Source organism: Onychostoma macrolepis, chromosome 09 (genome assembly GCF_012432095.1).
Source record: "Onychostoma macrolepis isolate SWU-2019 chromosome 09, ASM1243209v1, whole genome shotgun sequence".
Lineage (NCBI taxonomy): Eukaryota > Metazoa > Chordata > Actinopteri > Cypriniformes > Cyprinidae > Onychostoma > Onychostoma macrolepis.
Window position 1 is genome coordinate 499,196 of NC_081163.1, and position 25,660 is coordinate 524,855.

Sequence of the window (25,660 nt, forward strand, 5' to 3'; positions counted from 1 at the left end):
ATTTTTATAGTCTGTGAAGTGAATTGTCCAAATGAATGAGGAAGCGGGTGAAACAGCTCAGTTATCTAATCTTTGGACCTGTAATTGTGAAATCAGGCCGACATCATCATCATCATCATCATCATCGGGAAGTCATGGCTCAGGTCCAGCAGGGATTGTAGGTGGTGGAGTGAATGTCCAGCGCTCTCTCCCTCAATACCACGACTGAGGTGCCCTTGAGCAAGCACCGAACCCCCAGCTGCTCCCCGGGCGCTGACTGCTCTGGGTGTGTGTGTGTGTGTGTGTGTGCACTTTGGATGGGTTAAATGCAGAGCACTAATTCCTAGTATGGGTCACCATACTTAGCCTCACATCACTTTCACTTTCACTTTAGAAAATCATCATCATCATGCCATAATCACACATATGACCACAGGAACCAGACGGGATCAAGACTCATGACAGAATAAACCTGTGGATGCCGATTTCTAATTTTCAGTGAACATAAGCTTCATACCAATGACCATTACATCTGAACATGACAAACAGTCAAATGTTGGAAAAAAACCTGTTGTTTTGATTAGTTTTTCCTCAAGTCTTCAGATCTGATGTAGAATCTGATCTGATTTTATCTGAAGACATTAAGTTCATGTAGTACTCCCAAAATTCACCAGTGATTGAGCTTTAGTTAAAGATGCAACCCATAGAAGATAACATTTGAATACACTTTATTTTAATATAGCATCTGTACATCAGCACATCTTCGTCAGGCCAATGATCTGAGCAGTTTAAGTTTAAACAAGAGATAAATCTGATTCTCATTTGAAGATACATAACCTACCTAAAAATCAACTTTATCTGTTTTAATTATAATTGTATATTATGATACTCAGTTTTGTCATATTGTTACAGAAGACAGTGAGGAGATATGATTGATATAATCCGAAGGAAAATCCCACATACATAACAGCATGCAAATATGACTAATGCGTCACTGATTTTAAGTAAACCCTGGTTTTTGTTGCATCCTGAAGTCAATATTCGATCCTCAATCTTCCTTTTCTTTGACGTCCTCGCTGAAGAAAGCCGTCAGCTGCACTCCCTCAGGAACGTATTTAATGTTCTCCACCTCTCCTCCGTAGTTGCTGGGCTTCTGGAAGTGGATCTCCAAATGGTCCTGAAGGTCTTCTTCATCCATCAGCGCCTGGATTCCTCCCAGCAGCACGCTGCGATTCGGGACCCCCGAGTACGTCTACAAGACCACAACAAACACCGTCAAACAAACGTCCGTCTGCACTCAAACAGATTTCTGAGACGAGTGTGTGTTGGAAACGCACTTGAAATTTCCTGAGCTCATACTCATACAGAGGAAGAACATCAACCTCCACATCGCTGCCGGTGTTGACACAAAACTTTCCTCTGTGAACCAGATTCTCTGCAACTGAGAGTGAAAGCAGGAGAGCCGTCATGAAGCTGAAACCATATCTGATAACGAGCCGAAACATCCATCCACAAACACAGCAGATTAAACCAGAGCTTTAGACCATTTTTAAGAAAATGAATGATTCAAAAGTATAAATTATTATATTAATTTAAGCAATTATTATCAATAAGCTATTATAATAATTAAATAACATTTAAATACATTTTACTGTTTAGATTTTTATAATGCAATATCTTCTTGTCGATCCACCAGTTCACATTTACAGCTCGGTGTGTTTGCAGGGTAAAAACATGAGTGGATTTTTGAACAAAATCAGCAGATGGGCTTATTGAAAATGCAGATTCATTCTCTGCCAGCAGGTGGCGCTTTCAGAACGGCAGACTGTTTTCCCGGTAACGGCAGAACTCAAAGCATCGCAGCACTGGATTTTGAAACGTGCAGTGCTCATGTTTATTCAATGAAATGAAGTTTTGAAGTTTAATCATCACATTCAGCCGTATCACAATTCTGGTCTTTCTGTACCCAAATTTAAGACCTCTTGAAATCATGATTAAGACTAAGATTAAGACACACCTCCGGTGTTGAGGAAAGTGACGCGGCCCGAGTGCGTGTCCCTGTGGTACTCCAGCTTCTCCACTTCCCCTCCGCCGCGACTCGCTCTGGAGAACGACAGCTCCAGCCGGTCTCTCATTCGCTCCTCAGATAAAGTGGGCGGGGCGTTACAGAACCTGATGCTCTTCTTTGATACCTGGATATGAACCTGAACGAGCAGAAATAAGCATCCTCGATTAACAGCAGCTCACGTCAACAGACAGCACATTACCCTGGACACAGTAAAGAAGAAAAAAACTTCTCAAATCACTCCACCTCAAACTTGACGGAGGGATCCAGAGATAAGGCGTACGGCTTCACGTCCATCTTGGCTTTGTCACAGGCCACCGAGCACTTGGCCAGCCGGAGGATCTGCTCCGCCACTGAAAGACACATTACGAGAAACATCCAGCAGATCAATGCGATTAAACCTGACAAAAACTGACGTCTTCCTAAACCAAGGAAACATAAAGACTCCTGCGGTCCATAACACAGTTAGATCTGCATCCATACCCTTCTCCTCCTCAAAGGTGATGAGCGCCTGGCCTCCCTTCAGCAGAAACGAGGGTCTCTGAGTGACGGTGAACTCAGACTTCACCTGATCATCCGCCTCCTCGCACTCCTCTCCGTCCAGCGCACGCTTAAACTTCACCGGCTTCACTGGGATTCTGGCTTCTATCTGCATTTCAGAGCGCATGAGGGGTTATTAATCACATACAGACGTGTACTCACATAAATCAGCTTAGATTTCAGGCAAACATCGTATCTGAGTCGAGCACACTTTGCATAGTAGGAACATATTGTGAACACACACGGCTGTCCAAAAGTTTGAGATCAGTAAGATTTTTTATGTTTTTTAACAAGGTTTCTTCTGCTCATCAATGCTGCATTTATTTATTCAAAAATACAGAAAAAGCAGTAATATTGTGAAATATTATTACAATTTAAAACAGCTGAATTTTCAGCATCATTACTCCAGTCTTCAGTGTCACATGATCTTCAGAAATCATTCTAATATGCTGATTTATTATCAATGTTGGGAAAGGCTATGATATTTTTGGAAACAGTGATACTTTTTTGCAGGATTTTTTTGATGAATAAAAAGTTAAAAAGAACAGCATTTATACAAAATAGAAACCTTGTCTTATAATAAAAGTCTTTGCTATCACTTTGTATCAATTTAACACATCCTTGCTGAATAAAAGTATTAATTCTTTAAAAAAAAGACAGAAAACGGTATTTGATACTGTAACGGATATTGTTACAAAAGATTTCAATTTTGTATAAACGCTGTTCTTTTTAACTTTTTATTTATCAAAGAATCCTGAAAAAAGGTATCACAGGTTCCAAACAAATATTAAGCAGCAAAAACTGTTTCCAAGACTGATAGTAAATCAGCATATTAGAATGATTTCTGAAGATCATGTGACACTGAAGACTGCAGTAATGATGCTGAAAATACAGCTGCGCATCACAGAAATACATTACAGTTTAACACATATTCACATAGAAAACAGCTGTTTTACACTGTAATAATATTTCACAATATTACAGTTTTTTTTCTGTATTTTTGAATGAATAAATGCAGCCTTGATGAGCAGAAGAAACCTTATTAAAAAACATTAAAAATCTTACTGATCTCAAACTTCTGAACAGCAGTGTGTTAAAGAAGGACGTGACACGAGGAGCAAAAGCACTCCTGTGATCACTTCGATCGTTCATCATAATCGCATCTCTAACGAGATCTGGCACTTCAGTAGCAGAACTCGCCTTGTGTGTTTGCATAATTATGCTTTAATGACCAAATTTAATCTTTATAAAAGTTCAAAAATGGTTGCAGAGAAAATAAAACACAGATAACCTTTAATACGTATTTTTTCATCAGGTCTGTCTCTCATAACCTCCATGTTTGTAGTTTATTTTAACCTTTTCTATTTATGTGTGTATTTCTAAATTTTGAAGAATTTTGTTTGCATCATTGAATAATTATTTTCCTGTTTATCACTGGAAAGCTGCTTGGAAACAATCCGTATTGTATAAAACATCATATAAATAAACAGACTGGGCTCGAGAGGAAGAAGAGTGAGCTTCATCTGACACATGGCTTCTTGTGCTTTACATTATCATCAAACACTGGACCACTTTGATCAATACAAGTAACTTTAGACTGTAATCAGCTAATGTACACACTGTAATAGTAAAATACAGGTCAACCTTGAATTTGCGCTGCAGAGAATCAATCTCTTCTCTCTTGAACTGAAGCTTCTTCTGAAGATCATGAAGTTCTCTCTTCAGATCCTGACCAGCTCGATCCAGACTCTTCATCTCCTCCTGAAACAGAGGAAGACGAACACAAACCCTCACCATCTGCTTTCACTTTCAGTGGTGAGTCTGCTCACGCCTCGAAACTCACCTGCACTTCTACATGATCTTTATTATACTTGTTAAAAACGTTGTCTTCATCATCCATAAAGTTCTGAAGTTCTGCCTCGGCTTTTCTCTTTTCACTCTCAGCTTCGGCTTTTTCCAACAGCAACCTGGATTTTTCAGTGTCTGCAGACTCAATGAGATCCTGTGTGAACATCATTATTAATAATTAAATGATCATTACAGGTCATTAACGATCAAGTGTCGCTGGAGATTCCGTGTTTTTAACCTTGTATTTCTGGATCTCCGCCGCAGCGTCGCTCGTTCTGCTCGCCTCGTCCTCTACAAGCTGTTCGATGCAAACACGAAGACATTACGAGGTTTTTCTTCACCAAAACATTATACAATATTAAACAGAATTCACCCGGAAACCTCAAAAGTGTGTGGATTTGATGTTATAAACACGTACCTCGCCGGTGAGAGACATAGTTCACTCGAAATCGAAAGTATCTGAAGTAAATGTAAAACTTTAGGTGAAATCCGAATCAAAGCACCGAATATTCGTCGAACGAGTAACTGATCGGACAGATTTTCACCGCTTATTATTTACCTCCTAACTTCCTGATTCGGGTCAGGTTTCGACTGTATTGATCAGAAGTCACATGAACAGAAGTCGAGCTGAAGCAAAAGTGAAAGTAGCGGAGTCAGATTTGGGTTGAACACAGGTCACCGAGCAGCTGCTTCCACTCACTCCGGTTGTTTATATGCGATCCGGATCATCTTCGAGTGGAAACGTGTCGTCGGGGCGTTATGAGGTTTTTATAAGATGAGTTTCGTGACGGAAGGTTTCTCGAGTGTTTGTGTGGCTTTGGAGCGCAAAGATGGAAGAGAAGAGTCTGATTCTGGAGGGTCTTCCGGAGGATCTCGAGCGAGTCAAACCCAAGATCGAGCTTTACTTCAGAAACAAGAGAAGATCTGGAGCAGAGATCCAGCAGATCCGAGAACATCCAGACGACAAGCGAAAAGCGCTTCTGATTTATATGAACGACGAGGGTGAGCCTATCTCTGACATCAGAATATAATAAACTAAACTAATACTGACACCACAACATTCCCACATGAAACAGTACTATACTCAATCATAGTAAATACTATAGTGTTTTTGAACCATACTACAGTATTATACTGTATATTATTGTATTTCCAACACTTTGTTAATAAATGCTAGCATACTGTTGTATTAACTGTAATAAATACTGTAGTATACTATAGTTTTTACTACGGTAAACTGTAGTGTATTGTAGTATAACATACTCTAGTTGTAGAAAACTTAGTACAGTATTGGGTAAAGTAATTTGTTTATATTACTATAGTTGTTGTTATACTACCACAGCAACTATAGAATTACCTCAACAAATGAATTCAAGTACTTTACTATAGTATATAGGCCTACTATAAATTACTATAGTATTTTTTCATGTGAGTTTAAATAAACATTCTGCTTAAAAACCGAGATGACTTGTCAAATGTAAGAGTTTTACAGAGAATTCCCCTGTTTTCCAGATCTGGAGAAGGTGCTTGACAAAAGGATCCATAAAGTTGATATTAAACCTCATGGATCTGTTGAAGTGACGGTGAAACTCCCAGAAGACACAAGAATCAAGAAGATCAAACCCCGAGTACTGCCCAAACCCAGACCGGAGACATGCCTTGCCCTCAAATCACTGCCCGCTCCTGCCAGACAGGTCATTTGATATCATTTCTTATGAATTACTGTTATCAATATTAGACTACAAGTTTCCTGATTGTTTCTTTTGAAAGACAAAGAAGCAACTGGAGATTTTTGCCGGTTGCATAAACAGCCCCCAGGACAGTGTCTGAAGAACTAGTTTGACCAACTACAGCAGTTAACCAGCTTTACTTTTCAGAATCAAGAGATTACTTTTTAACTGCAATCTATTTTTATATAGGCTAACCTACTTTAAAACGTTATGAACAGTCTTGAAGAAAACAATTAGATGACTACTTTTAAACGTAATCTACTCAGTTTATGCAACCAGCATCTGATCTTGATTTAAATGTCAAAGGAAAAATAAGAACTAAAATGTGAATGTGATTTATTTAATTTAAATTTTTTTTTTTTTAAAAAGCGGTCAGATTATTGATTTACTCACACACTTTCTCCTCCTTATCGTACAAAGGTCTCTCCCGTCAGAAAGCCTACAACAGCAATTAAAGGTCTTACAGGTTGGACTGTAACGCTTTTTATTTTGAGTGTTTAAAAAAAACAATCACAGATTTCAAAAGTTTCGCGACGACACTTTGATCATGTGTATATATTTGTTCATAATACAGAAGATGAGGAGGATTCTGAAATACCAGATCTTCTCATTACCACCCCTGATTCACTTAAGAAGGAAACCCTTCAGATGTATTTTGAGCAGTTTACAGAGCACTTTGAGCTAACAAAGCACGGAAATAACAGCTGGATCCTGAAGCTCTGTAGCCAGTCAGGTATGATTTATGAGAGTTTGTTTCCTAGTTACACAGAAACGTCACAGTGTGAGGTGAAGCAAACTGGTTTTCTGGTCTATTTCTGTGCATCACTTACACATGATGCAGGCCAAATCATTAGATAACTCGCACTCCACTGAGAAAAATAAAAGCAAACCATGATGAAATCAACATTACTCCTTGGAGATCAGAAAGATCAAATTTAATAACACTGACCCTTTTCTCAGATTTAGAGGAGATTTTTGGCCAGAAAGAGCATGGGTTTAATATAACTGTAGAGGTGTATAAAGAAGGAGGTCTGGGAGAGCAGCTGGACCCGCGGCGCTTCATCTTGACGGGCTTTGATGGAGACACAGACTGCAGGATGATCTCACTGTTCATTGGCAGCTGTAGCAAGACAACAGAACACACTTGGGAGACGCTTGATGAGCACAGGATTGTGGTCACCTTCAAACACGATATCGGTGGGTTTTGGAGATCTTTCCTCTGGGTGGCCGTTGGGTTTCTGTGTTCTCGTCGCTCTGCTGTGTTTCGGGCCTGAGAACACCGCAGTTTCTGAGACGCCTGCTTTCACGCTGCTTATATTTGTTTGTCTTTTGGGTCTGCTACGTCTATGAACATTAACATTTTATTTTCTCTATCTACCTACATAGACTAATCAAATCCTCTATATCAAAATGTACTACATCAAAATGAATGCTTCAAGAATCTGATCAGTTGTGAACATTAACGACTGCTGTGGTCAACCTTCAAATAAACGCTAAGATTGAATTAATGAGGAAAATGAACACACTTTTCTTCCTGTTTTATCAACAGATGTGGCATCATTTTTAAGGAAATGCACCTCGAAGCAGCTGCAGGGTCGAGACATCGGAGTGACCCGTGTGCAGCGGACGGACTCGGTTCTGGTCCTGGGAGACTTGGAGAAGCTCACCGAAGATGTTCTCACGCTTTACTTCAGCAACAAGAAGAGGAGCGGAGGAGGAGAAGTCCAGTCCTTCATATGGATCAACACGCGAAAGAGTGCGGCCATCACCTTTGAAAACTGTGACGGTAGGTTTTCAGATTGTTTGCAGATGAAACATTCATTTAGATTTAGATTCAGCACAAACAGAAGAGGAGATCTAAAAAAAAAAATATTACATAAAAGCTACAGAGAACTAATAATACCGTGCAACTGTAATTTAACCTTCATTCTGAGTTCCTGTCATTTTGACCCAGAGAGGATTTTCTTTTTCCTGAAAATAAAAATCTCATGATGCTAAATTATTACCAAAACGTGGATTCAATCTTTTTGTCAACTTATTATCTTTCAATGAGCACAGGTTTTTCATTTCTTTTTGGGACCGACCTATCATAGACCTCATTGATCTGAGAACATGCATCTCAGTTTTTGAGAGAACCTTAAATTATCCACAGATACTGCTTTTTTCACTCAAAAAGTAAAGGCAATCAAGTCAACTTTATTTATGTAGCGCTTTTAACAATACAGATTGTGTCAAAGCAGCTTTACAGTATCAAATAGGAAAATAGTGTCAATAATGCAAAAGGACAAGATTAAACACTCAATTTTCAGTTAAAGGCAGTTCATCATTGAATTCGGTGATGCCATCATCCAGCTCAGTTCAGTTCTAATAGTATCTGTGCAATCAAGTCTATAATGATATCACTGGAAATTAAGTGTCCCCAACTAAGCAAACCAGTGGAACCAAAACTCCCTCCGAGACAGAATGGAGAAAAAAACCTTGGGAGAAACCAGGCTCAGTCGGGGGTCAGTTCTCCTCTGACCAGACGAAACCAGCAAAACTCAGATCAATGAGGCCTGCGATTGGTCGGTTCCAAAAAGAAACACAAAACCTGTACTAATTGAAAGAAAACAAGCTGATAAAAAGAGATTAAAGGGGCATTTACACAACACTGTTTTCAATTAAAAACTGAAAACTTGTGCGTTTTGGACATTTACTTACACAACAACAGTGCTTTGGGGGCCTGAAAATGCAAACATTTTAAAATGGGTTTTAAAGTGCTAGTTTTGGAAAACAGTACCATTACTGTCTTTGTGTAAACTACAAAAATGAGAATTTGTGAAAACGGTGACCTGCGGATGCGCATCACGTGTTCAGTCTCTAGGTATGGGTGTGTGCACATGTATGTAAGTGAAAGTGAAAGTGTGGCCAAGTATGGTGTCCCATACTCGGAATTTGTGCTCTGCATTTAACTCATCCAAGTGCACACACACAGCAGTGAGAAGTGAACAAACACACACACACTGTGAACACACACCCGGAGCAGTTGTGGGTTTGGTGCTCAAGGGTCTCTCCTCAGTCGTGGTATTGAGGGAGAGAGCGCTGGTCATTCACTCCACCTACAATCCCTGCCGGACCTGAGACTCAAACCCACGACCTTCGGGTTACAAGTCCGACTCTAACCATTAGGCCATGACTACCCCATAAAGTGACATAAGTAACATCAGCAACAGGGCTGGCATGAATAATACAGCATTTTTAGTCGTTTTTGCAGATCAGTGTGTGAACAGGACCGTTTTGACAATGTAATCATTTTGTACGCAAAAAAAACAAAAGGAAAAACTTTCATGTCATGTAAACGTACCCTAAATTCAAGATTTGGTGATAATATAACATAATGAGAGATTTAGAAGCAATTTATAAGGCCAGTCATTTTTGACCAGAAACACCAAATTAGGTGAAGGGTTTTCAAAACAGCACAAGGGCTAAAATATACAGAACAAAATTAATTTGAAAATGTAACCGTCCTTTCTATTTTTATAGATGCGCACACAGTGGTGGAACAAACACACAATGTTTGCGGCACAGAAGTTCACGCTTCACTGTTCTACTCCAGTTTACAAAAGGCTTTAACTGGTGAAAAACCAACCCTAACTGATCAAATCTCCACAAAAGTGAACGTTCCCGTCAATGGAGAGCTGCTCCGTTTCTTTGAAACCAATGAGCGATGCAGAAAACAACTGGAGAGTGACGCCAAACTGCTTCATGCCAAAGTGCTTATTGACAGCTCGGCCGCAGCAAATGAACTGTTGCTGGAGATGGACCTCAACAAAGAGTCGCTGGCTGCGCTGCAGATCGCACCCACGTGGGAGTCCAAGACAACGAGAGAAATTCAGTCCTTTCTGAGCAGGTACGACACAGCAGAGCTGATGGCGGAGAAGGACGTCTGGACCAGAGTTGAGAACGACTGTAACCATCTCGCCACGCTCGATACTGCGCTCTTCTACAGGGAGCTCAACTCTAAAGTCGTAATTGCTGGTGTGAAAGAGGAGGTCAAGGTCCTGTCAGACAAGATCAGGACGGTCCTGAAGAACGCTGCTGCTGAGGTGGAAGCGGAAAGAAACACCATCGAGGTGGACATCCAACTAGACTGCAGAGAGATGCTTGCCCTAATTAAAGAGCGTGTCGAGTCCAGATTAGGGCAGGTGAGTTTATCACATGATGAGAAGCAGCACATCATCTCCCTCAGAGGTCTGAAGGATCAAGTAGATTTAGTGGAGATTCTCATCAAGCAAGCGCAGAAGAACATCGTTACACACCAGCTGAAGCTTTCTTCACATCTGATTCACTTTCTGAAGTCTCTGGATCTTGAAAAGTTTGAGCAAGACTATTTTCTCCCAAGCCAAATTCCAGCTAGACTTCTAAAGCGACAGGATTTTTTTGTGATCTTGGTTGAGAAAGAAAACCTAAAGAGAGCCGAAGACAAAATAAGTGAGATTCTCAAAGAACAGGTTATACAGCTTTCTCCCAGTCAAACCGGTGAAACGTGGACACACTTTCTCAGGAATCTTCAAGATGAAATAGAATCATTCCAGAAAACTTACGACATCAGGATCGCACAATCAAATAATGAGGTTATAATATGTGGGTTTTCCAGTGCAGTTGCAGATGTTACCGGAAAAGTGAAGACATATCTGGACAACAAGGAACCAACAACTGAGAACATCCCTGTGAAATCTGTGCGAGAGGTTGAATTCGTGGAGTCCTGTCTGAATCTGTCCGAGCTCCCTGAACTCAAGCACCTTGGCGCGACAGTACTCGCTTACAGAACAGCAAACTGCCCTTGCTTGAAGATCACAGCAGCTAAAGACAACATCAAAGACGCCGTGCGTGTCGTACAGCAGCAGATCTCATCCATTGTTGTGGAGAGCCATAAATATTGCAAAGCAGGAGAAGCAAAGGTTCTGGAGAAACATGAAGCCAAGGTGAAGACCAAAGCTAAGGAGATGCAGTGCAGTCTGTATTTATCACAAGATCATGTGGTCAAATCCGGCCCTCCAAAGAGCTTCACACACAAAATAGGCAATTTCATGACTCTGAGCATCGCAGAAGGAGAACTGCACCATTTCACAGCTGACGCTTTGACCTGCCCAATGAATGCCAATCTAGCTTTCACTAACCCTGTGGCTCAGCGCTTTCTCCAGTTCGGAGGAGACAAGATTACGGAGGCGTGTAAAACTCAGCAGAAGGAACAGCAGAGTCTTCTGCCTGGAGACGTGGCGCTCAGTGATGCCGGGAAACTCGGCGCTGGGACGCTCATTTACGCCGTGTTGCCTCAGAAAGGACAGAGTCTGGACTCCCACTACCTTCAGTCGGCCGTGCATAACAGCCTCCTGAAAGCTGAAGGACAAGGATGCACCTCGATTGCACTTCCAGCAATCGGTTGTGAAAGCTTCGGGTTCTCTGTCAAAGACAGTTGCGTGGCGCTCCGAGCCGCCGTACTGCAGTTCTGCAGCGACCATCAGAATTCTCCTAAAAACATCAGACACATCAGTATAGTGGATTCAGATGAGAAGACTGTTGAGGAGTACAACACTCTGATTCAGGAACTAGTATGATTCCTCCTATTCAAACTGCAAGCGTTTATTAACTATGTTTAGCATGTTTTATTAATCATCACCTGTTTAATTTATTAATAGGGATTTCCTGACACATTTACAACTGTTCCCCTACAATCCTTGAAGCTTAAACACAGATCAGACATGAGAGGTACTGTATATACCTGCTTTTGTGATTTCGCTACTACCGGTCACCATGTTGTTTCCTGGACTGTGAAGTCGCTTATGTACTTTTGTTTTCGCATGACTGGGAATTCAATCAGTGCTGATCAATGGTGTGCCAATATGCCTGAAAAAGGGTGACATCACCAAAGAGACGGTGGATATTATGGTGAACTCAACCAACAAAAGTTTAGATCTTAACACCGGTAAGAGTTTCTTTACTGCAGCATCAATACTAAACTGAATCACATCATTATAGTTTTACCTTTCATGCTTAAAGCATGTCGAATAGCCTGAAGGTACTTCAAAGATTTGGGTTATTATATTTACTGTAAATTCTCCTAATACAGAGACGTTTATAGTGTTTCCCAGCTTGTTTCCAATGTACTGTTCAATTTTACAGGTGTTTCTGGTGCCATCTTAAAAGCTGCTGGAAAATCTGTTGTTGACGAATGCAAAAAGCAAGGTATCACTGACTCCTCCTGTCAATGCCTATATGCTAATGGGAGTGCTGAGTGATTTCATTCACATCTGCTTGTGTAGCTCCTCTGAAAGCAGGTGCAGCGGTGCTGACGGGTGCAGGAGCGCTTCAGTGTAAGTTCATCGCACAGATGGTTGGGCCAGACAACATCGCCGACATCACATCATCTCTGGGAATGGTTCTGAACCTCTGCGAGGCCAAAACGGCCACAACTCTGGCCATTCCTGGGATTGGAACAGGCATGACAGCAAGCAGTTTCTGTCATTTAAAAATATTCTTTCTCAAAGCGCTGTGAGGAGAGGAAAAAAAAAAAAGACAAAATTCAAGCCCAGAGTGATAATCTTGTTCTTTGCAGGACTAGGTGGCTTTGCCCCGAAAGAATCGATCAAAGCCATCTTCACAGCAATCGAGAAACATCTGAAGGAGCCGAACTCTTCCTGCCTCCGGAACATTACTGTAGTGGCATTTGAACAGAAGATCTTTGATGACTTCCGTGAGCATTTCAAAGCATGGAATAAGGTTAATACTGATGATACAACAACATAATGTTCAGATTTATTTTTTTTATAGTTTTAATTTTGTTACATTTGTTTTTCCTCAGCCTGCATCCGGCAAGATGCCTGAGAATCAAGGTTCTGACAACTCTACATTTCCATGCTGATCCACAAATAAATAAGCTCTAGTTTTTAAAATACATCAAAACCTCTTTTCATGTCTTAGTTCTGATATTTCCAGGCGTGAATATTAAGTGTTTACATTTGAAATCTCTCTCATCTTCAATAGTCAAAATTGGAAGCGTCAGAATCGAGGTAAAGAAAGGTGACATCACTAATGAAACGGTCCGAGGGATCGTAAACACCACCAACAGGAACATGAGCCTGAAAGGAGGTCTGTAAGACCTCAAAACACACAAGCTGAACACTTTTATATCAATACATCAGTTACTCTAAAACAGAAGTTGCCAAACATGTTCCTGGAGCCCCCGAAACTGCACATTTTGCATGTCTTCTCAATGAAACACAACTCATAAAGATTATCAGCTCATTAGTAGAGACTCCAAGAAATGCAAATGTTAGGGGCTCCAGGAACAGGGTTGGGAACCACTGCTTTAAAATAAGCCATGTATCTACACCGGAACACAACAGTGTGTGTTTGTGTCAATTTTAAAATATGACCATTTCAATGTGTTCCACCTTGACAATCTCAAAAGCGTCCTTGTCCTTCAGGCGTGTCGGGTGCCATATTTAAAGCGGCTGGAGCGTCTGTGGAGCAGGAGTGCCAAAAGCACGGTGAGAATGCTACACCAAATACTGAAACCTTGTTAACTATCAATTGCATGAGCAAGAGATGTTCTGGATATCAGCACGGCTACGATTGGGCCGTAGACACAAGGCTGCACTGACACTGAATGCCAAGGACTGGTAAATAAATTTAGCTTTAAAAAAATTCTGTCCTGAAGGTCCGTTGCAGAATGATATCGCAGCCATGACCAGCGGCGGAAACCTGCATTGCGACTTCATCATTCACATGGTCGGCCCGCACTCAGCGGCAGAGGTGAGATCCCGCGTGAAGAATGTTCTGGAGCGCTGTGAGGAGAAGCAGATCACCACGGTCTCCTTCCCTGCCGTGGGCACCGGTACGTATTTGTGATGGTACTGAATGCAGCATGTGTTGGTCATAATGTGTGGTTGTGTCTCACTCCGTCTGACGGCTCTTGTTAAAGGCGGCGGAGGCGTTACGGGTGAGGACGCCATCGGTGCAATGTTGCAGGGCTTTGAAGATCATCTGGCTCGAAATGTCTCGACTGTGATCAAGCTCATCTACATTGTGATTGACCAGGACAACGTCCTACAAGAGTTTCAGAAAGGTCTCAAAACATGGATTGCAAATACACAGGTAGAGAACCTTAACCCAGTTCTGAATAGAGTTGATCATTCAGAATTGAAGGACACTTGAAAAGATTTCTGACATATCAAATGTAAATGCTTTTGAACCTTAACATTTAATTAACATCAACGCATAACTAGGACAGTGAAGATGATGATGAGTGGGAGGATTACAGCTCAACAGAAGAAAGCTCCTCGTCTGACCAAGGAGCCAATGGTAATTCAGCATTTGATGACCTTTTGAAAATATGTTGTTATAGGTGTTCCAAATTTGCTAAAATGTTTACATTTCATCAGCAAACCCTGTGGAGGTGATGATGGGCCCGATTAAAGTCAAGGTGTTTAGTGGAGACATCACCAATGAGACTGTCGAGGCTATTGTAAACAGCACGACTACAAGCCTCGATTTGAACACGGGTGAGTTTGATTTTAATATCGCTCCGAATCTGATGAATGGCAGTTGAATAACTAATTGGATGTGGTGCTCAGATCTAGTGTATGTCCTTATGTGCAGGTGTATCAGGAGCTATTCTCAAAGCATCAGGACAAACGGTGGTGAGCGAGTGCAAATCAAAAGGTACAACCTCCAGCTTGTCAATAGTCATAAATATAGGCATTTCTGATTAACTTCTAACATGACGATGTCCAATCCTGGGGCCTCATTTATAAATTGTTGCGCAGAAACCGTCCTAAATTTGATCTTACGATCGTTTCTCAGAAATGCGTACGTGCGATTCATAGAATGAACGTACGAACAGAAAACGAGCGTACGCACCTCTTTCAGATGTGAAATCTATGAATTGCAAAATTATCTTGAACTTGCGCGCAATTGAATGGTTTCAGCTCTCTGCCTTGTAAACGACTCCTAATTAATATCATTAACATATAAAATATCACCAATCATCATAATTTAGAACAGCGACCTGCAAGAACAGCTTACATTTGAAAAAATCTGCATTACTCCGACAATAAAAAGTGCGTAAGTCTGCTCGGACCCTGACGTGACGCTAAGCACTTTTCCACGTCAAAGACCGTTTTTATAAATATGAGCATTGACGTGGATTTAAGCGTATGCACACTCTAAGATCAAATCTGTGCGTACGCACGCTTTATAAATGAGGCCCCTGGTCCTGGAGGGCCAATATCCTGCAGAGTTTAGCTCCAACTGGTTCCAAAATACCTGTCCGGAAGATTCTAGTAATGATTCACTAATGACCTGACGACCTTTGATTACCTTGGTTCAGGTGTGTTTAGTTGGGGCTGTAGATTAATTCTGCAGGACAGTGAGCCTCCAGGAGCAGAACTGGACTCTCCTGCTATACCAGAATAATTGCTCATTCATTCTCTCCTGATTAAAGTGCCTCAGCCTGCTGATGGCGTAATCCTGACCAAAGCTGGAAATCTTTCAAATATCAAACACATCATTCATATGGTTGGGCAGACCAATGAGAAAGGCATCAGCAGCTCCATGTACAAAGTTCTGAGGATGTGCGAAGAAAATAAGATTAATTCAGTTTCATTCCCAGCTCTTGGAACAGGTAAGTTAGTCCATTCAGAAATACAGATAGGCAAAGCCAAGCAAAGGTATCTGGATGATCCTAAAATGCTTAATGTCCTTCAGGAGCAGGAAACCTGGCTGCAGCAGGAGTTGCCAATGCAATGACAGAAGCTCTGACAAACTTTATAAAGGACTCACCAAAACATCTGAAGCGCGTCCACATCGTGATCTTCCAAACAAAACTGCTGCCAGACTTTCAGGAAGCTGTCAAGAAGTGCAAGAAGATTTCTCGAAATGCTTCTGGTATGTTTCAGTGCATTAATGTACAGTGTGAAGAATGAGCTGGAACTAACCCGGTTACTTTAACTTGTGTTTCCTGAACAGCACGTCAGGTCAAACCCCTCCAGCAACCGGTGATCCCTGTGCTGACACAGCGGCCAGCTATTTGTCTAGCCAAAGAAACGGCCGCTGTTTTGTTCCCGGTTATGGCCGTTGACGTTTATGGGACTTCCCCTACAAACCTCGCCAAGGTCAAGAAGCTCCTGGACGAACTGGTCAAGGAGGAGTGCATCAGTAAAGACGTCCAGTCGAGCCACATCACGGACCTTCCTGAAACCGACAAGAAGGCAATCGTGACCCTCAGCCGAGCCAATCAAATCAACATTCTGGTGACCAGTTCAGATAAGTTAACGGTATCAGGGAAAAGAGACGATGTCTTGGACGCTGTGCTGAAGATAAATGGCTTCATCCAAGAAGAACGAGACCGAGAGATGCGGGAAGGTGAGGTGAAGCGTCTGAAGGAGACGCTGTGCTGGGAGGTGGCGAGAGGAGAACGCTGGGAGTCGCTGGAGCCCGGCATCAGCTACGACATCGAGCTGGCCTTCCACCGCAAGCAGAAGAGCTTCCAGTACCAGGAGAACCGCGAGACCTACACGGTGGACTTCAACCAGATGGAGGTCACAAACAGCAAGCAGGAGTCCTGCAGGATCAAGAGGACTCTGCTGGGAGATTCTGATACAGGTATGCTTTGGCATTGACCACAGTCTACATCAAAGCCAAAGGTTTTTTATAAGAATCAGAAGCATCAGTGTGGAGAGTCTTGTGATCAGGTTTTTTGTCCTTCCAAAAGTAGCAAGTACAATTTATTTCCCAAATATAGCTAGGATAAAACAAATGTAATTTGTAGGCTTGTGCTATTGCAACAAAAATCTCAACATCTTTCTAAGGGTGTATTCACAACTGTCTTGTTTGGTTTGATATTCCCCCTTTGGTGCAGTTCTTTTGGGCAGGTGTGAATACAGCAATCACACTCGGGTGCGCACCAAACAACCGTACCCAGACCTAGCTGAAGAGGTGGTCTCGGTCCGCTTCCAAACGAACTGAATGGATGAACCAATGAATGGATGACCTTAAGCACATGTGTGGTTTTGTTAACAATTTCTGGTTCGCTTGCTAAAAGAGCAGTGTGAAAGCAAACCGCATCAAACAAACAAAAAAAAAAATCAACATTGTATTTGGTCCGGACCAAAGCAAGTGAACTAGCGGACTTTCCTGGTGTGAATACACCCTTAGATTTGATGTCACTAGCCTTGTAAACTTTGGGAAATCCAGTGCAGATGGAAGTCTGGTCCTGCAGACTTCAGTTCCACCCCTGCTGCAACACACCTGCCTGTAATTATCAAGTAAACCTGAACACCTTGATTAGCTGGTGCAGGTGTGTTTGACTGGGTTTGGAGCTGAACTCCAGGTGCAGGGTTGGAGAGCCCTCATCCAGTGACTAGTTTGGCCTCAGAAGCACTTGTAGTTTCAGTACCTGCTAAACACTATTTTGTTCTCCAGTTGAGATGTCATCTGATTTGCACGTGCTTTCTAGCTGTATGTTATAAGGCAAGGCAAGTGTATTTATATAGCACATTTCATACACAATCGTAATTCAAAGTGTTTTACATAAAGGAAATAATATAATCATAAAAAATATTCACAATAATATCAAGGACTTCAAATTTTAAACTGATTTATAAATTGATTTAAAATTAATTAAAACAGATCAGAATAGAAAATGATACATAAAATACAGTGCAATCAGTTGGGACGTAGCACAGTGCTCATTCAGTAAATGCACAGCTAAACAGATGTGTTTTGAGTCTAGATTTAAATATGGCTACTGATTTAGCCTCTCAGGGGTGTATTCCAGAAAGCATGGTTAACTTACCGTCAGATAAACCCTGAACTTTCGGTTGATTAACCCCAAACCTTGCTTACTCGGTATGTGGTTCCAAAAGCAGCGTCCGGGGTAAGTTCCTTCAACTCAGAGTATGTTCCTGGTTAAGACTCAAGACATTCTCAACAGGCGCGAATCGACGAGTCACTATGGAAACGGACGCTAAGAATAAGCGCGCCATACTGCTTCTTTCTTCTTCTTCTGTTCAAAGGTCATGTTGGCCTTATGCTTAGTGCATATCGCCACCTAATTGATGGTTTTGCAATCATTTACATTTTTTCCGTTTAATCTTTAATCCTTAAGAATAAGAATTATATTGTTTGATGCTAATTATATATTAAGTCATATCAGATATGTATTTTTATTATAGAAAATGCCGATCCATGTATGAGATGATAATATAAAATGTAATATATACATATATATATATATATATATATATATATATATATATATATATATATAGTAGGCTATATACATAACTGTATTGTAATAATATATAATGTTGTGTGCTATCTGTCATGCTCTGATAGCGCTGAAGTGAACTAACCCTGGAACATAACCTGCTCCGGAGCAGGTTATCTTCAGAAAACAAGTTGCTATGGTTACTTACATACCCTGAAAGTAACCGCCGATTTTGGACAGCAAAACTTGCTCTCTGAAGATAACCTGCTCCGGAGCAGGTTATGTTCCAGGGTTAGTTCACTTCAGCGCTATCAGAGCATGACAGATAGCACACAACATTATATATATATATATATATATATATATATATATATATATATATATATATATATATATATATATGCTATTTTAGTGATAAAGCGCTATTATAAGTAATAAATAAGGTTTGCCTATATATTGCTCTAATATGGTTATTATATTTTATTGGCATATATAACAGTTATCTGTATAAATTATAAAACACTATTATGACAAGGTAATGTTTAATTTATTATATTAGCCTATATATATATATATATATATATTACATTTTATATTATTATCTCACACATGGATCGGCATTTTCTATAATGTATTTCTATAATAAAATACATATCTGATATGACTTAATATATAATTAGCATCAAACAAACAATATAATTCTTATTCTCAAGGATTGAAGATTAAACGGAAAAAAATTTGAATGATTGCAAAACCATCAATTAGGTGGCGATATGCACTAAGCATAAGGCCAACATGACCTTTGAACAGAAGAAGAAGAAAGAAGCAGTATGGCGCGCTTATTCTTAGCGTCCGTTTCCATAGTGACTCGTCGATTCGGCGCCTGTTGAGAATGTCTTGAGTCTTAACCAGGAACATACTCTGAGTTGAAGGAACTTACTCCCGGACGCGTTTTTGGAACCACATACCTCGAGTAAGCAAGGTTTGGGGTTAATCAACCGAAAGTTCAGGGTTTATCTGACGGTAAGTTAACCATGCTTTCTGGAATAAACCCCAGGGCCCGTATTCACAAAACATCTTAAGGCTAAAAGTAGCTCCTAACTCGCCGATTTAGGAGAAAATCTTAAAAATAATGGGCGTGTCAGTCCTAAACTTAGGACTCCTAAATGTTTGCTCTTAGAGTATATCATAAAGGGATTTAGCGCTAAAACTACCTCCTAAATCTGAAACGTTAGGAGTGGTGAAAAGGACTCCTAAGTCACTGAGACCAAGCCACAACTATCCTAAAATAACTGTTGACGGCAATCTGGTAAGATAAAATGTTTTGTGAATACGGGCCCTGGGGCCTGTACCATGAAGCCGGTTTAGCTGGCTAGCCAGGTAAGTTTCAGTTTAGTTTGCCCCAACTCTGGGTTTTAGGTACCATGAAAGTGGTTTGGCTTTTAGCAGTGTTCATCGCCATAGTAACTTACGCTCCACAGCTAACCTGCTCCGGGGCAGGTTATGTTCTGGTTTAGAGATCTGAAACCGAAATTTGACCAATCAGCTTCAAGCAAAGTGACGCAATAAAGCCACTCCTCCAGTTTCTGTTACTCCAAATTAAAGGAAGCGACATAACAAAACATTTTTAACGATAAAATCATCAGATTTTTTAGAGATGATTATTTTTTATAATTATTTTATATTATTTATATAATTATTATACCCTTAATTCATTGCACAAGCCAGCTTAGTTTAATAGTAATTATTAAGCTTTTATTTAAAATCAATGTAAACATATAGATAATATGCAATGTGAATAAGTTTTAGAATCAATAGCTTTAAGCATGACTACATATGAGCTTAGATTTTTAAGTGTTTTTATACCTATAAACATTATCAACTCTATAAACTAACTTTACAACTTTTACTTGCACTTACTGTATATGGTAAGATGTTTTCTTTAAGTTTTCCTCATTCATGGATAGATCGTTTCATGATCGTGCTGTGTAAATGTGTTTAAATTCTTCATATTGTTCAATCTTTTAATCTTCGCACTGACTCTCTCACAAGAAGTGAATCATAGTTTTAAGGCATGTGATTGGCTGCTCATTACTGATGTCACACTTTCATGTGCACATGCTCCATTAACTTGGGATCAAGCCTGAGTTGACAGAGAAAAGTTGATGATCAGCTTCATGGTACTAACAAAGCAGGATTGGACTGGTTTGGTTTTGTCAACACAAAACTAATCCTGTAACCCTGAGTTTGTTTAGCCACCATCATGGTACAGGCCCCTGATCTCTTCTGGAAGCTGATTCCAACTGTAGATAATAGATAAAAGCGGACTCTCCTTGTTCTAAATGAACGCTTGGTATTTCTAACTGACTCGATCCTAATGATCTAAGTGGTCTGTTTGGTTTATATTGAGTGAGCATATCTGCTATGTATTGAGGTCCTAGGCCATTGAGCGATTTACAGTTGTGGCCAAAATTATTATAACACCTGACATATCTAAAAATATTGACCTTTTTTGCCTCCAAAACATGATATCATCTCATAATGTTCATGAAACATGCATATGGTTGCGCTGAGCACAACAAATATCAGACGAAGTGAGTCGTACTGCTTTTATCCACTTTAATATTTGGTATGTCCACCTTTTGCAGCAATTACAGCAGCACTGGCATAGTGTCAATATATTTCCTGAGAACTTCAATACTAATGTTATCCCATGCCTTCTGCAACTCAAGCCAAAGGCTTTTCTTTTAATGTACAATAGATCTGTCCAGTTTATTTTCTAACTCACCCCAAATTTGCTCGATGGGTTTGAGGTCTGGACATAATAGGCCGCAGATTAGATGGGTCAGCCGTACGGCTTGAGAAGGCCTTAGACTTTCTATCACGTGATAAAACAGAAATAGAGAAAGCTACAAGCACACTGGGTTCCCACTTGTTCTGTAAACATTTGTGACCCTGGTGCACAAAACCAGTCTTTAGTCGCTGGGGTACATTTGTAGCAATAGCCAAAAATACATTGTATGGGTCAAAATTATCGATTTTTCTTTTATGCCAAAAATCATTAGGATATTAAGTAAAGATCATGTTCCATGAAGATATTTAGTAAATTTATTACCATAAATGTATCAAAACTTCATTTTTGATTAGTAATATGCATTGCTAAGAACTTCATTTGAACAACTTTAAAGGTGATTTTCTCAATATATTGATTTTTTGCACCCTCAGATTCCAGATTTTCAAATAGTTTTATCTCAGCCAAATATTATCCAATTCTAACAAACCATACATCAATGGAAAGCAGATGATGTATAAATCTCAATTTGGAAAAACTGACACTTAAGACTGGTTTTGTGGTCCAGGGTCACATTTGTGAAAGTTGCTGCTATCATAGCGGGGACCCGACGCACATCACTGAGAGTAGCTATCAGTTGTTTTTGGTTACAGCCGATGGAGGAGGGTTTGGGCCTGGCGTTGTGGCGGCGGCCGTCGGGGAGCTCTCACAGGAGGAGGAGGGAGAGCTGGGCCTGCAGTCTTTGGTGGTTATGGAGCCTGCCGTTTTTTAGTTGATATCTTGGGGCTTGCAGCGAAAGAGTGAGTGAGTTTTGTCCCAGCATACACCAGTTCCTCCATTTTCTGTGAGAAGCTTAGAAGTGGAGATGCTGGAGAGAGGGATAGTGTGTCTGGTGAGATGGGCTCTGGTGTTTCCGGTGGCTGTGAACTGTTGTCCTGGCTTCCCTGGCTGTTTTCCAGAAAGTCGTCCTTGGGTGCTGAGTCTTGGGAGCTGCTGTAGTACGTCACAGTCGGTCTGTGATGAGCTCTGTGGGCAGGGATCAGCCGGGATGTCCATGAGCAGTGGTTGTTTTGGCTGCGTGGCGTTATCAGTGTCCTTGTGGGATTCTTCAACCACATGATGACTCGGAAGCTGATATGAATTCCTGTGGTCACTCATAATCTGTCCAGGTGTGTGTGTGCCATTCAGATTGAGTGGATTGGCACATATTACTGAAGGATGATGGAGGGAGAAATAGATATTGTCCTTTAGCACTCTTGCACCAAGTTTGTTTGTGTGGAGGCCATCCAGTTTAAACCGCTGTCTATGGCCCCAGAAAATACTGAAGTTGTCGATGAAGTTGACTCCTTTTGAACTGCAGGTTCTTTGTTGCCATGTATTCAGCCCAAGCAGCCGTGGAAACATGTTAGTTCCCCTTGCTGGGAGTGGTCCACTGATGAACGACTGAACTTTAAGTCTTCAAAGTGTTTCCAGGAGTTCTGACTGCTCTTTCCGAATATCATTATTCCCCACATGGGTGATGACTCGATTTGCAGTCTTGTGCTCGACCCTGAGCGCCTATTAGTAGCGATGTTAGCTGCTGAGTCCTCTGCACAATCTGACTCTGCTGCAGCCTAGATTTAAACTGCTGGTTTTGTCTGGCCAGAGGAGAAAGACACACTATTTCCCTGTTAATACTGTAAAGCTTCTTTGACACAATTTGCATTGTAAAAGGCACTACATAAATAATGGTGACTTGACTGGCTATGATCCATGTTCAATCACATTTGGGGATTCCTCACCTACATTTATTAATGCTTCAGATCTGTTCTCAAGGTGTGTAGGGGGTGGTAGAATAAGCACCTCACTGACATCTGATGTCAGATGGCCAGATCTGAAGATATATGATTCTTTCTGTAACTTTGCTTGTTTGTTTCTCAGCAATCATTCATCCCCCTCCAACATGGACCAAAATGGATGGACGGGATTTAGAAATAATCACATTACAATCAGATTCTGTGGAATACAAGAACGTAGAAGCAGCCTTTCTGAAATCCAGCATACGCCGTGATGTGAAGCCCGTCCAGGTTCAACAGGTAAAATAACTTAGACATGACCAGACATTAGACATCAGAACACAAGCGTCAGTACTTAAAGTCAAGGGCAATCACAACTCATTCTACATCCCTGATGCGACTTATTTCAGAATATGGAAATGAAGCATTCTTTTAGCTCAAACAGTAAAGTAAGGCAAAAACATGGGTTAAATTATCAGGGAATGCACAATTTGATTAAAAACAATGTATAGCTTCAATGCAACGTTTGGATAAAAGCATCTGCCAAAAGACATAAAAAGCAGAATATTCAATGAGAAAAACAGGAACTTGATTTTCTCCATGATGCATTAATTGGATGGTTATAAATAAAAGGGACTGATGATGTCAGCTAAAAAAGGTCAAGCAAGAGTTTAAAAATTGGAATAACATGCACTGATGAGAGTTATTTAAGAAATTAAGAGATGATTCTGATTTCATGTCGACTTAACGCTGTTCCGTGTTGACTTTAACGTCTGAAATGATTCCAGATCGACAGGATTCAGAGTCAGTCGCAGTGGCAGAGATACTCTGTGCTGAAACATTCCGTGGATAAGAAATACCCCAAACAGACAAACGAGCGTCTGCTTTATCACGGAACGACCAACGAGATATGCCAGAAAATCAACAAGAACGGCTTCAACCGCAGCTTCTGTGGGAGAAACGGTACGTCTCTGGTCTCCATTTGCACATGATCTGACCCGTAACTGTCTGTTTCTTGCAGCTCCACCATACTGACCTGTCACATACGCTCTGTTTTGAAGCGGTCTATCACGGGGAAGGCACCTACTTCGCTAGAGAGGCCTGGTACTCCTGCCAGGACAAGTATTCCAACCCCGACGACAAAGGGCTGAAGTACATCTACCGAGCGCGAGTAGTGACGGGCTCGCAGTGTAACAGCAGAGAAGGAATGAAGGAGCCGGATCCGATCAACCCTGCAGACCCGCAGGCCGGACTGCACGACTGCGCCGTGGATGACCCAAAGAACCCCTTCATCTTCGTGGTGTTCTGTGACGCGGGAGCGTATCCAGAGTACCTCATCACCTTCAAATCCATAGTCCTCCAGAGTCCATAGTCCTCCAGAAAACTCTACAAATGCACTCCGGCCCTGAATGCTGCTTACAGAGATTATGGGAGAGTCTTCGTGATAATACTGTGACAAATACATAAATGTTTCCACACATACAGCGCTGGCCCAAAGGATTAGAACACTAGTATTTTCAGCAGCTAAAAATGGTTTCAAGTCAGTTATTTCTATCTTCTGCTGGAGTGTGTCAGGAGGGAATATCAGTTTACATTTACAAACATTCATTTAGCCATTAATTGTAATAATGCAGTGATATTTTTGAGATGTGATCTGATCATCATCGGTCTGTCTGGAGTGACATGAAGAAACAGAGCAAACTGAGACTAAATCCAGAAGAACTGCGTCTCTGCTTCAAGAAACCTCCAGCAGAAGATAGAAATAACTGACTTGAAACCATCTTTAGCTGCTGATAATACTAGTGTTCTGATCATTTTGGCCTCCGCTGTAACACTCTTCAGTAGAGCTGTCAGCTGCCAAAAATCACTTTAATTACATGATAATATATTTGCTGAGAAAAGCTCCCAAATAAAGAAAATTCAAAGACATTTAAAAGGACAGTTCACCCAAGAATGAAAATGGTCATCATTTACTCATCCTCTTGTTATTCCAAAACAGTTGCGGGTCCCCATTGACTTCTATAATGTTTAATGTATTATGGAAGTCTACCAGCAACTGTCTGGTCACCAGCATTCTTCAAAATCTCTTCTTTTGTGTTCAATAGAAGAAAGAAACTCACACAGGTTTGGAACAACTTAAATGATGTAAATGATGACAGAATTTTCATATTCGTGTGAACTATCTCTTTAATGTGACACAAATAAATTACTGAACAGACATCAATTGTCTTTAGAAGTGAATATAGTCTTATAATCAACCATCACTGACCTGTTACGCTTTTTTTTAATCTTCCGCTGGAGGCCTTTCACAGGCCTCATGCTCTCATGCTTTGTTTTTAAAATGTGTTTCCCGTTACTAAAAGAGGAGCATTATGATTATTTTTGTCCATTAATCAGTTGACAGCCCTACCGGAAAATGAGCTGCACTTCATTCTGCAGTGTTTTAATCATTCTGAGCGTATGAAACTTTGATACACAAATGTTTGCTTCTATCTGAAACTTTATAATGCTAATAAACACATTTGTAATCTGCCTCGATTAACCTTCTGATCTCTGTGAGGTGATGATAACCGGACAAATGATACAGTAAAAGAATGAGAACCCAAAATACGTTTACCTTTAATATGAATTACAAAACATGATCACACGGAGTACAACAGATAATAGTAACCGGATGAATTT

The 25,660-nt window shown here is 40.7% G+C and overlaps 2 protein-coding genes across 3 annotated transcripts; one reads left to right on the plus strand and one right to left on the minus strand.

Annotated features, from left to right (window-relative positions):
* Positions 1 to 690: 690 nt before the first annotated feature.
* Positions 691 to 5,132, minus strand: nmi (N-myc (and STAT) interactor). Its single transcript, XM_058787202.1, has 10 exons — positions 4,992 to 5,132; positions 4,851 to 4,891; positions 4,671 to 4,730; positions 4,428 to 4,586; positions 4,229 to 4,345; positions 2,528 to 2,693; positions 2,291 to 2,397; positions 1,997 to 2,183; positions 1,317 to 1,420; positions 691 to 1,231 (listed from the first exon to the last, which is right to left on the minus strand). The coding sequence occupies exons 2-10, from the start codon at positions 4,866 to 4,868 to the stop codon at positions 1,028 to 1,030; spliced, it is 1,122 nt and encodes a 373-aa protein (XP_058643185.1). The 5' UTR covers positions 4,869 to 4,891; positions 4,992 to 5,132; the 3' UTR covers positions 691 to 1,027.
* Positions 5,133 to 5,258: 126 nt separating this feature from the next.
* LOC131546997 (uncharacterized) lies at positions 5,259 to 25,516 on the plus strand. 2 transcript variants are annotated; one of them, XM_058787197.1, is made up of 26 exons: positions 5,259 to 5,434; positions 5,945 to 6,126; positions 6,583 to 6,628; positions 6,737 to 6,895; positions 7,123 to 7,359; positions 7,712 to 7,948; positions 9,685 to 11,753; positions 11,841 to 11,910; positions 12,023 to 12,127; positions 12,325 to 12,387; positions 12,465 to 12,641; positions 12,758 to 12,921; positions 13,004 to 13,034; positions 13,186 to 13,290; positions 13,629 to 13,691; positions 13,862 to 14,038; positions 14,126 to 14,298; positions 14,430 to 14,505; positions 14,586 to 14,705; positions 14,803 to 14,865; positions 15,647 to 15,826; positions 15,910 to 16,089; positions 16,171 to 16,806; positions 23,124 to 23,278; positions 23,767 to 23,941; positions 24,040 to 25,516. In XM_058787197.1, the coding sequence occupies exons 1-26, from the start codon at positions 5,263 to 5,265 to the stop codon at positions 24,348 to 24,350; spliced, it is 6,126 nt and encodes a 2,041-aa protein (XP_058643180.1). In that variant the 5' UTR covers positions 5,259 to 5,262; the 3' UTR covers positions 24,351 to 25,516. The 2 variants fall into 2 exon arrangements, with proteins under 2 accessions (XP_058643180.1, XP_058643181.1); XM_058787198.1 differs by having other exon boundaries at positions 6,583 to 6,619.
* The last annotated feature ends 144 nt before the right edge of the window (positions 25,517 to 25,660 follow it).

What these genes read in the sequence shown, in the direction of transcription:
- nmi (XM_058787202.1), bottom strand. An exon ending in ATCCCTCCGTCAAGTTTGAG is followed by an intron (nt 2,184 to 2,290) that starts GTGGAGTGATTT and finishes CTGCTCGTTCAG; the next exon opens with GTTCATATCCAGGTATCAAA. An exon ending in CACTTTCCTCAACACCGGAG is followed by an intron (nt 1,421 to 1,996) that starts GTGTGTCTTAAT and finishes TTTCACTCTCAG; the next exon opens with TTGCAGAGAATCTGGTTCAC.
- LOC131546997 (XM_058787197.1), top strand. Translation starts at nt 5,263, where the DNA reads ATGGAAGAGAAGAGTCTGATTCTGGAGGGTCTTCCGGAGGATCTCGAG. An exon ending in CACCTTCAAACACGATATCG is followed by an intron (nt 7,360 to 7,711) that starts GTGGGTTTTGGA and finishes TTTTATCAACAG; the next exon opens with ATGTGGCATCATTTTTAAGG. An exon ending in CACCTTTGAAAACTGTGACG is followed by an intron (nt 7,949 to 9,684) that starts GTAGGTTTTCAG and finishes CTATTTTTATAG; the next exon opens with ATGCGCACACAGTGGTGGAA.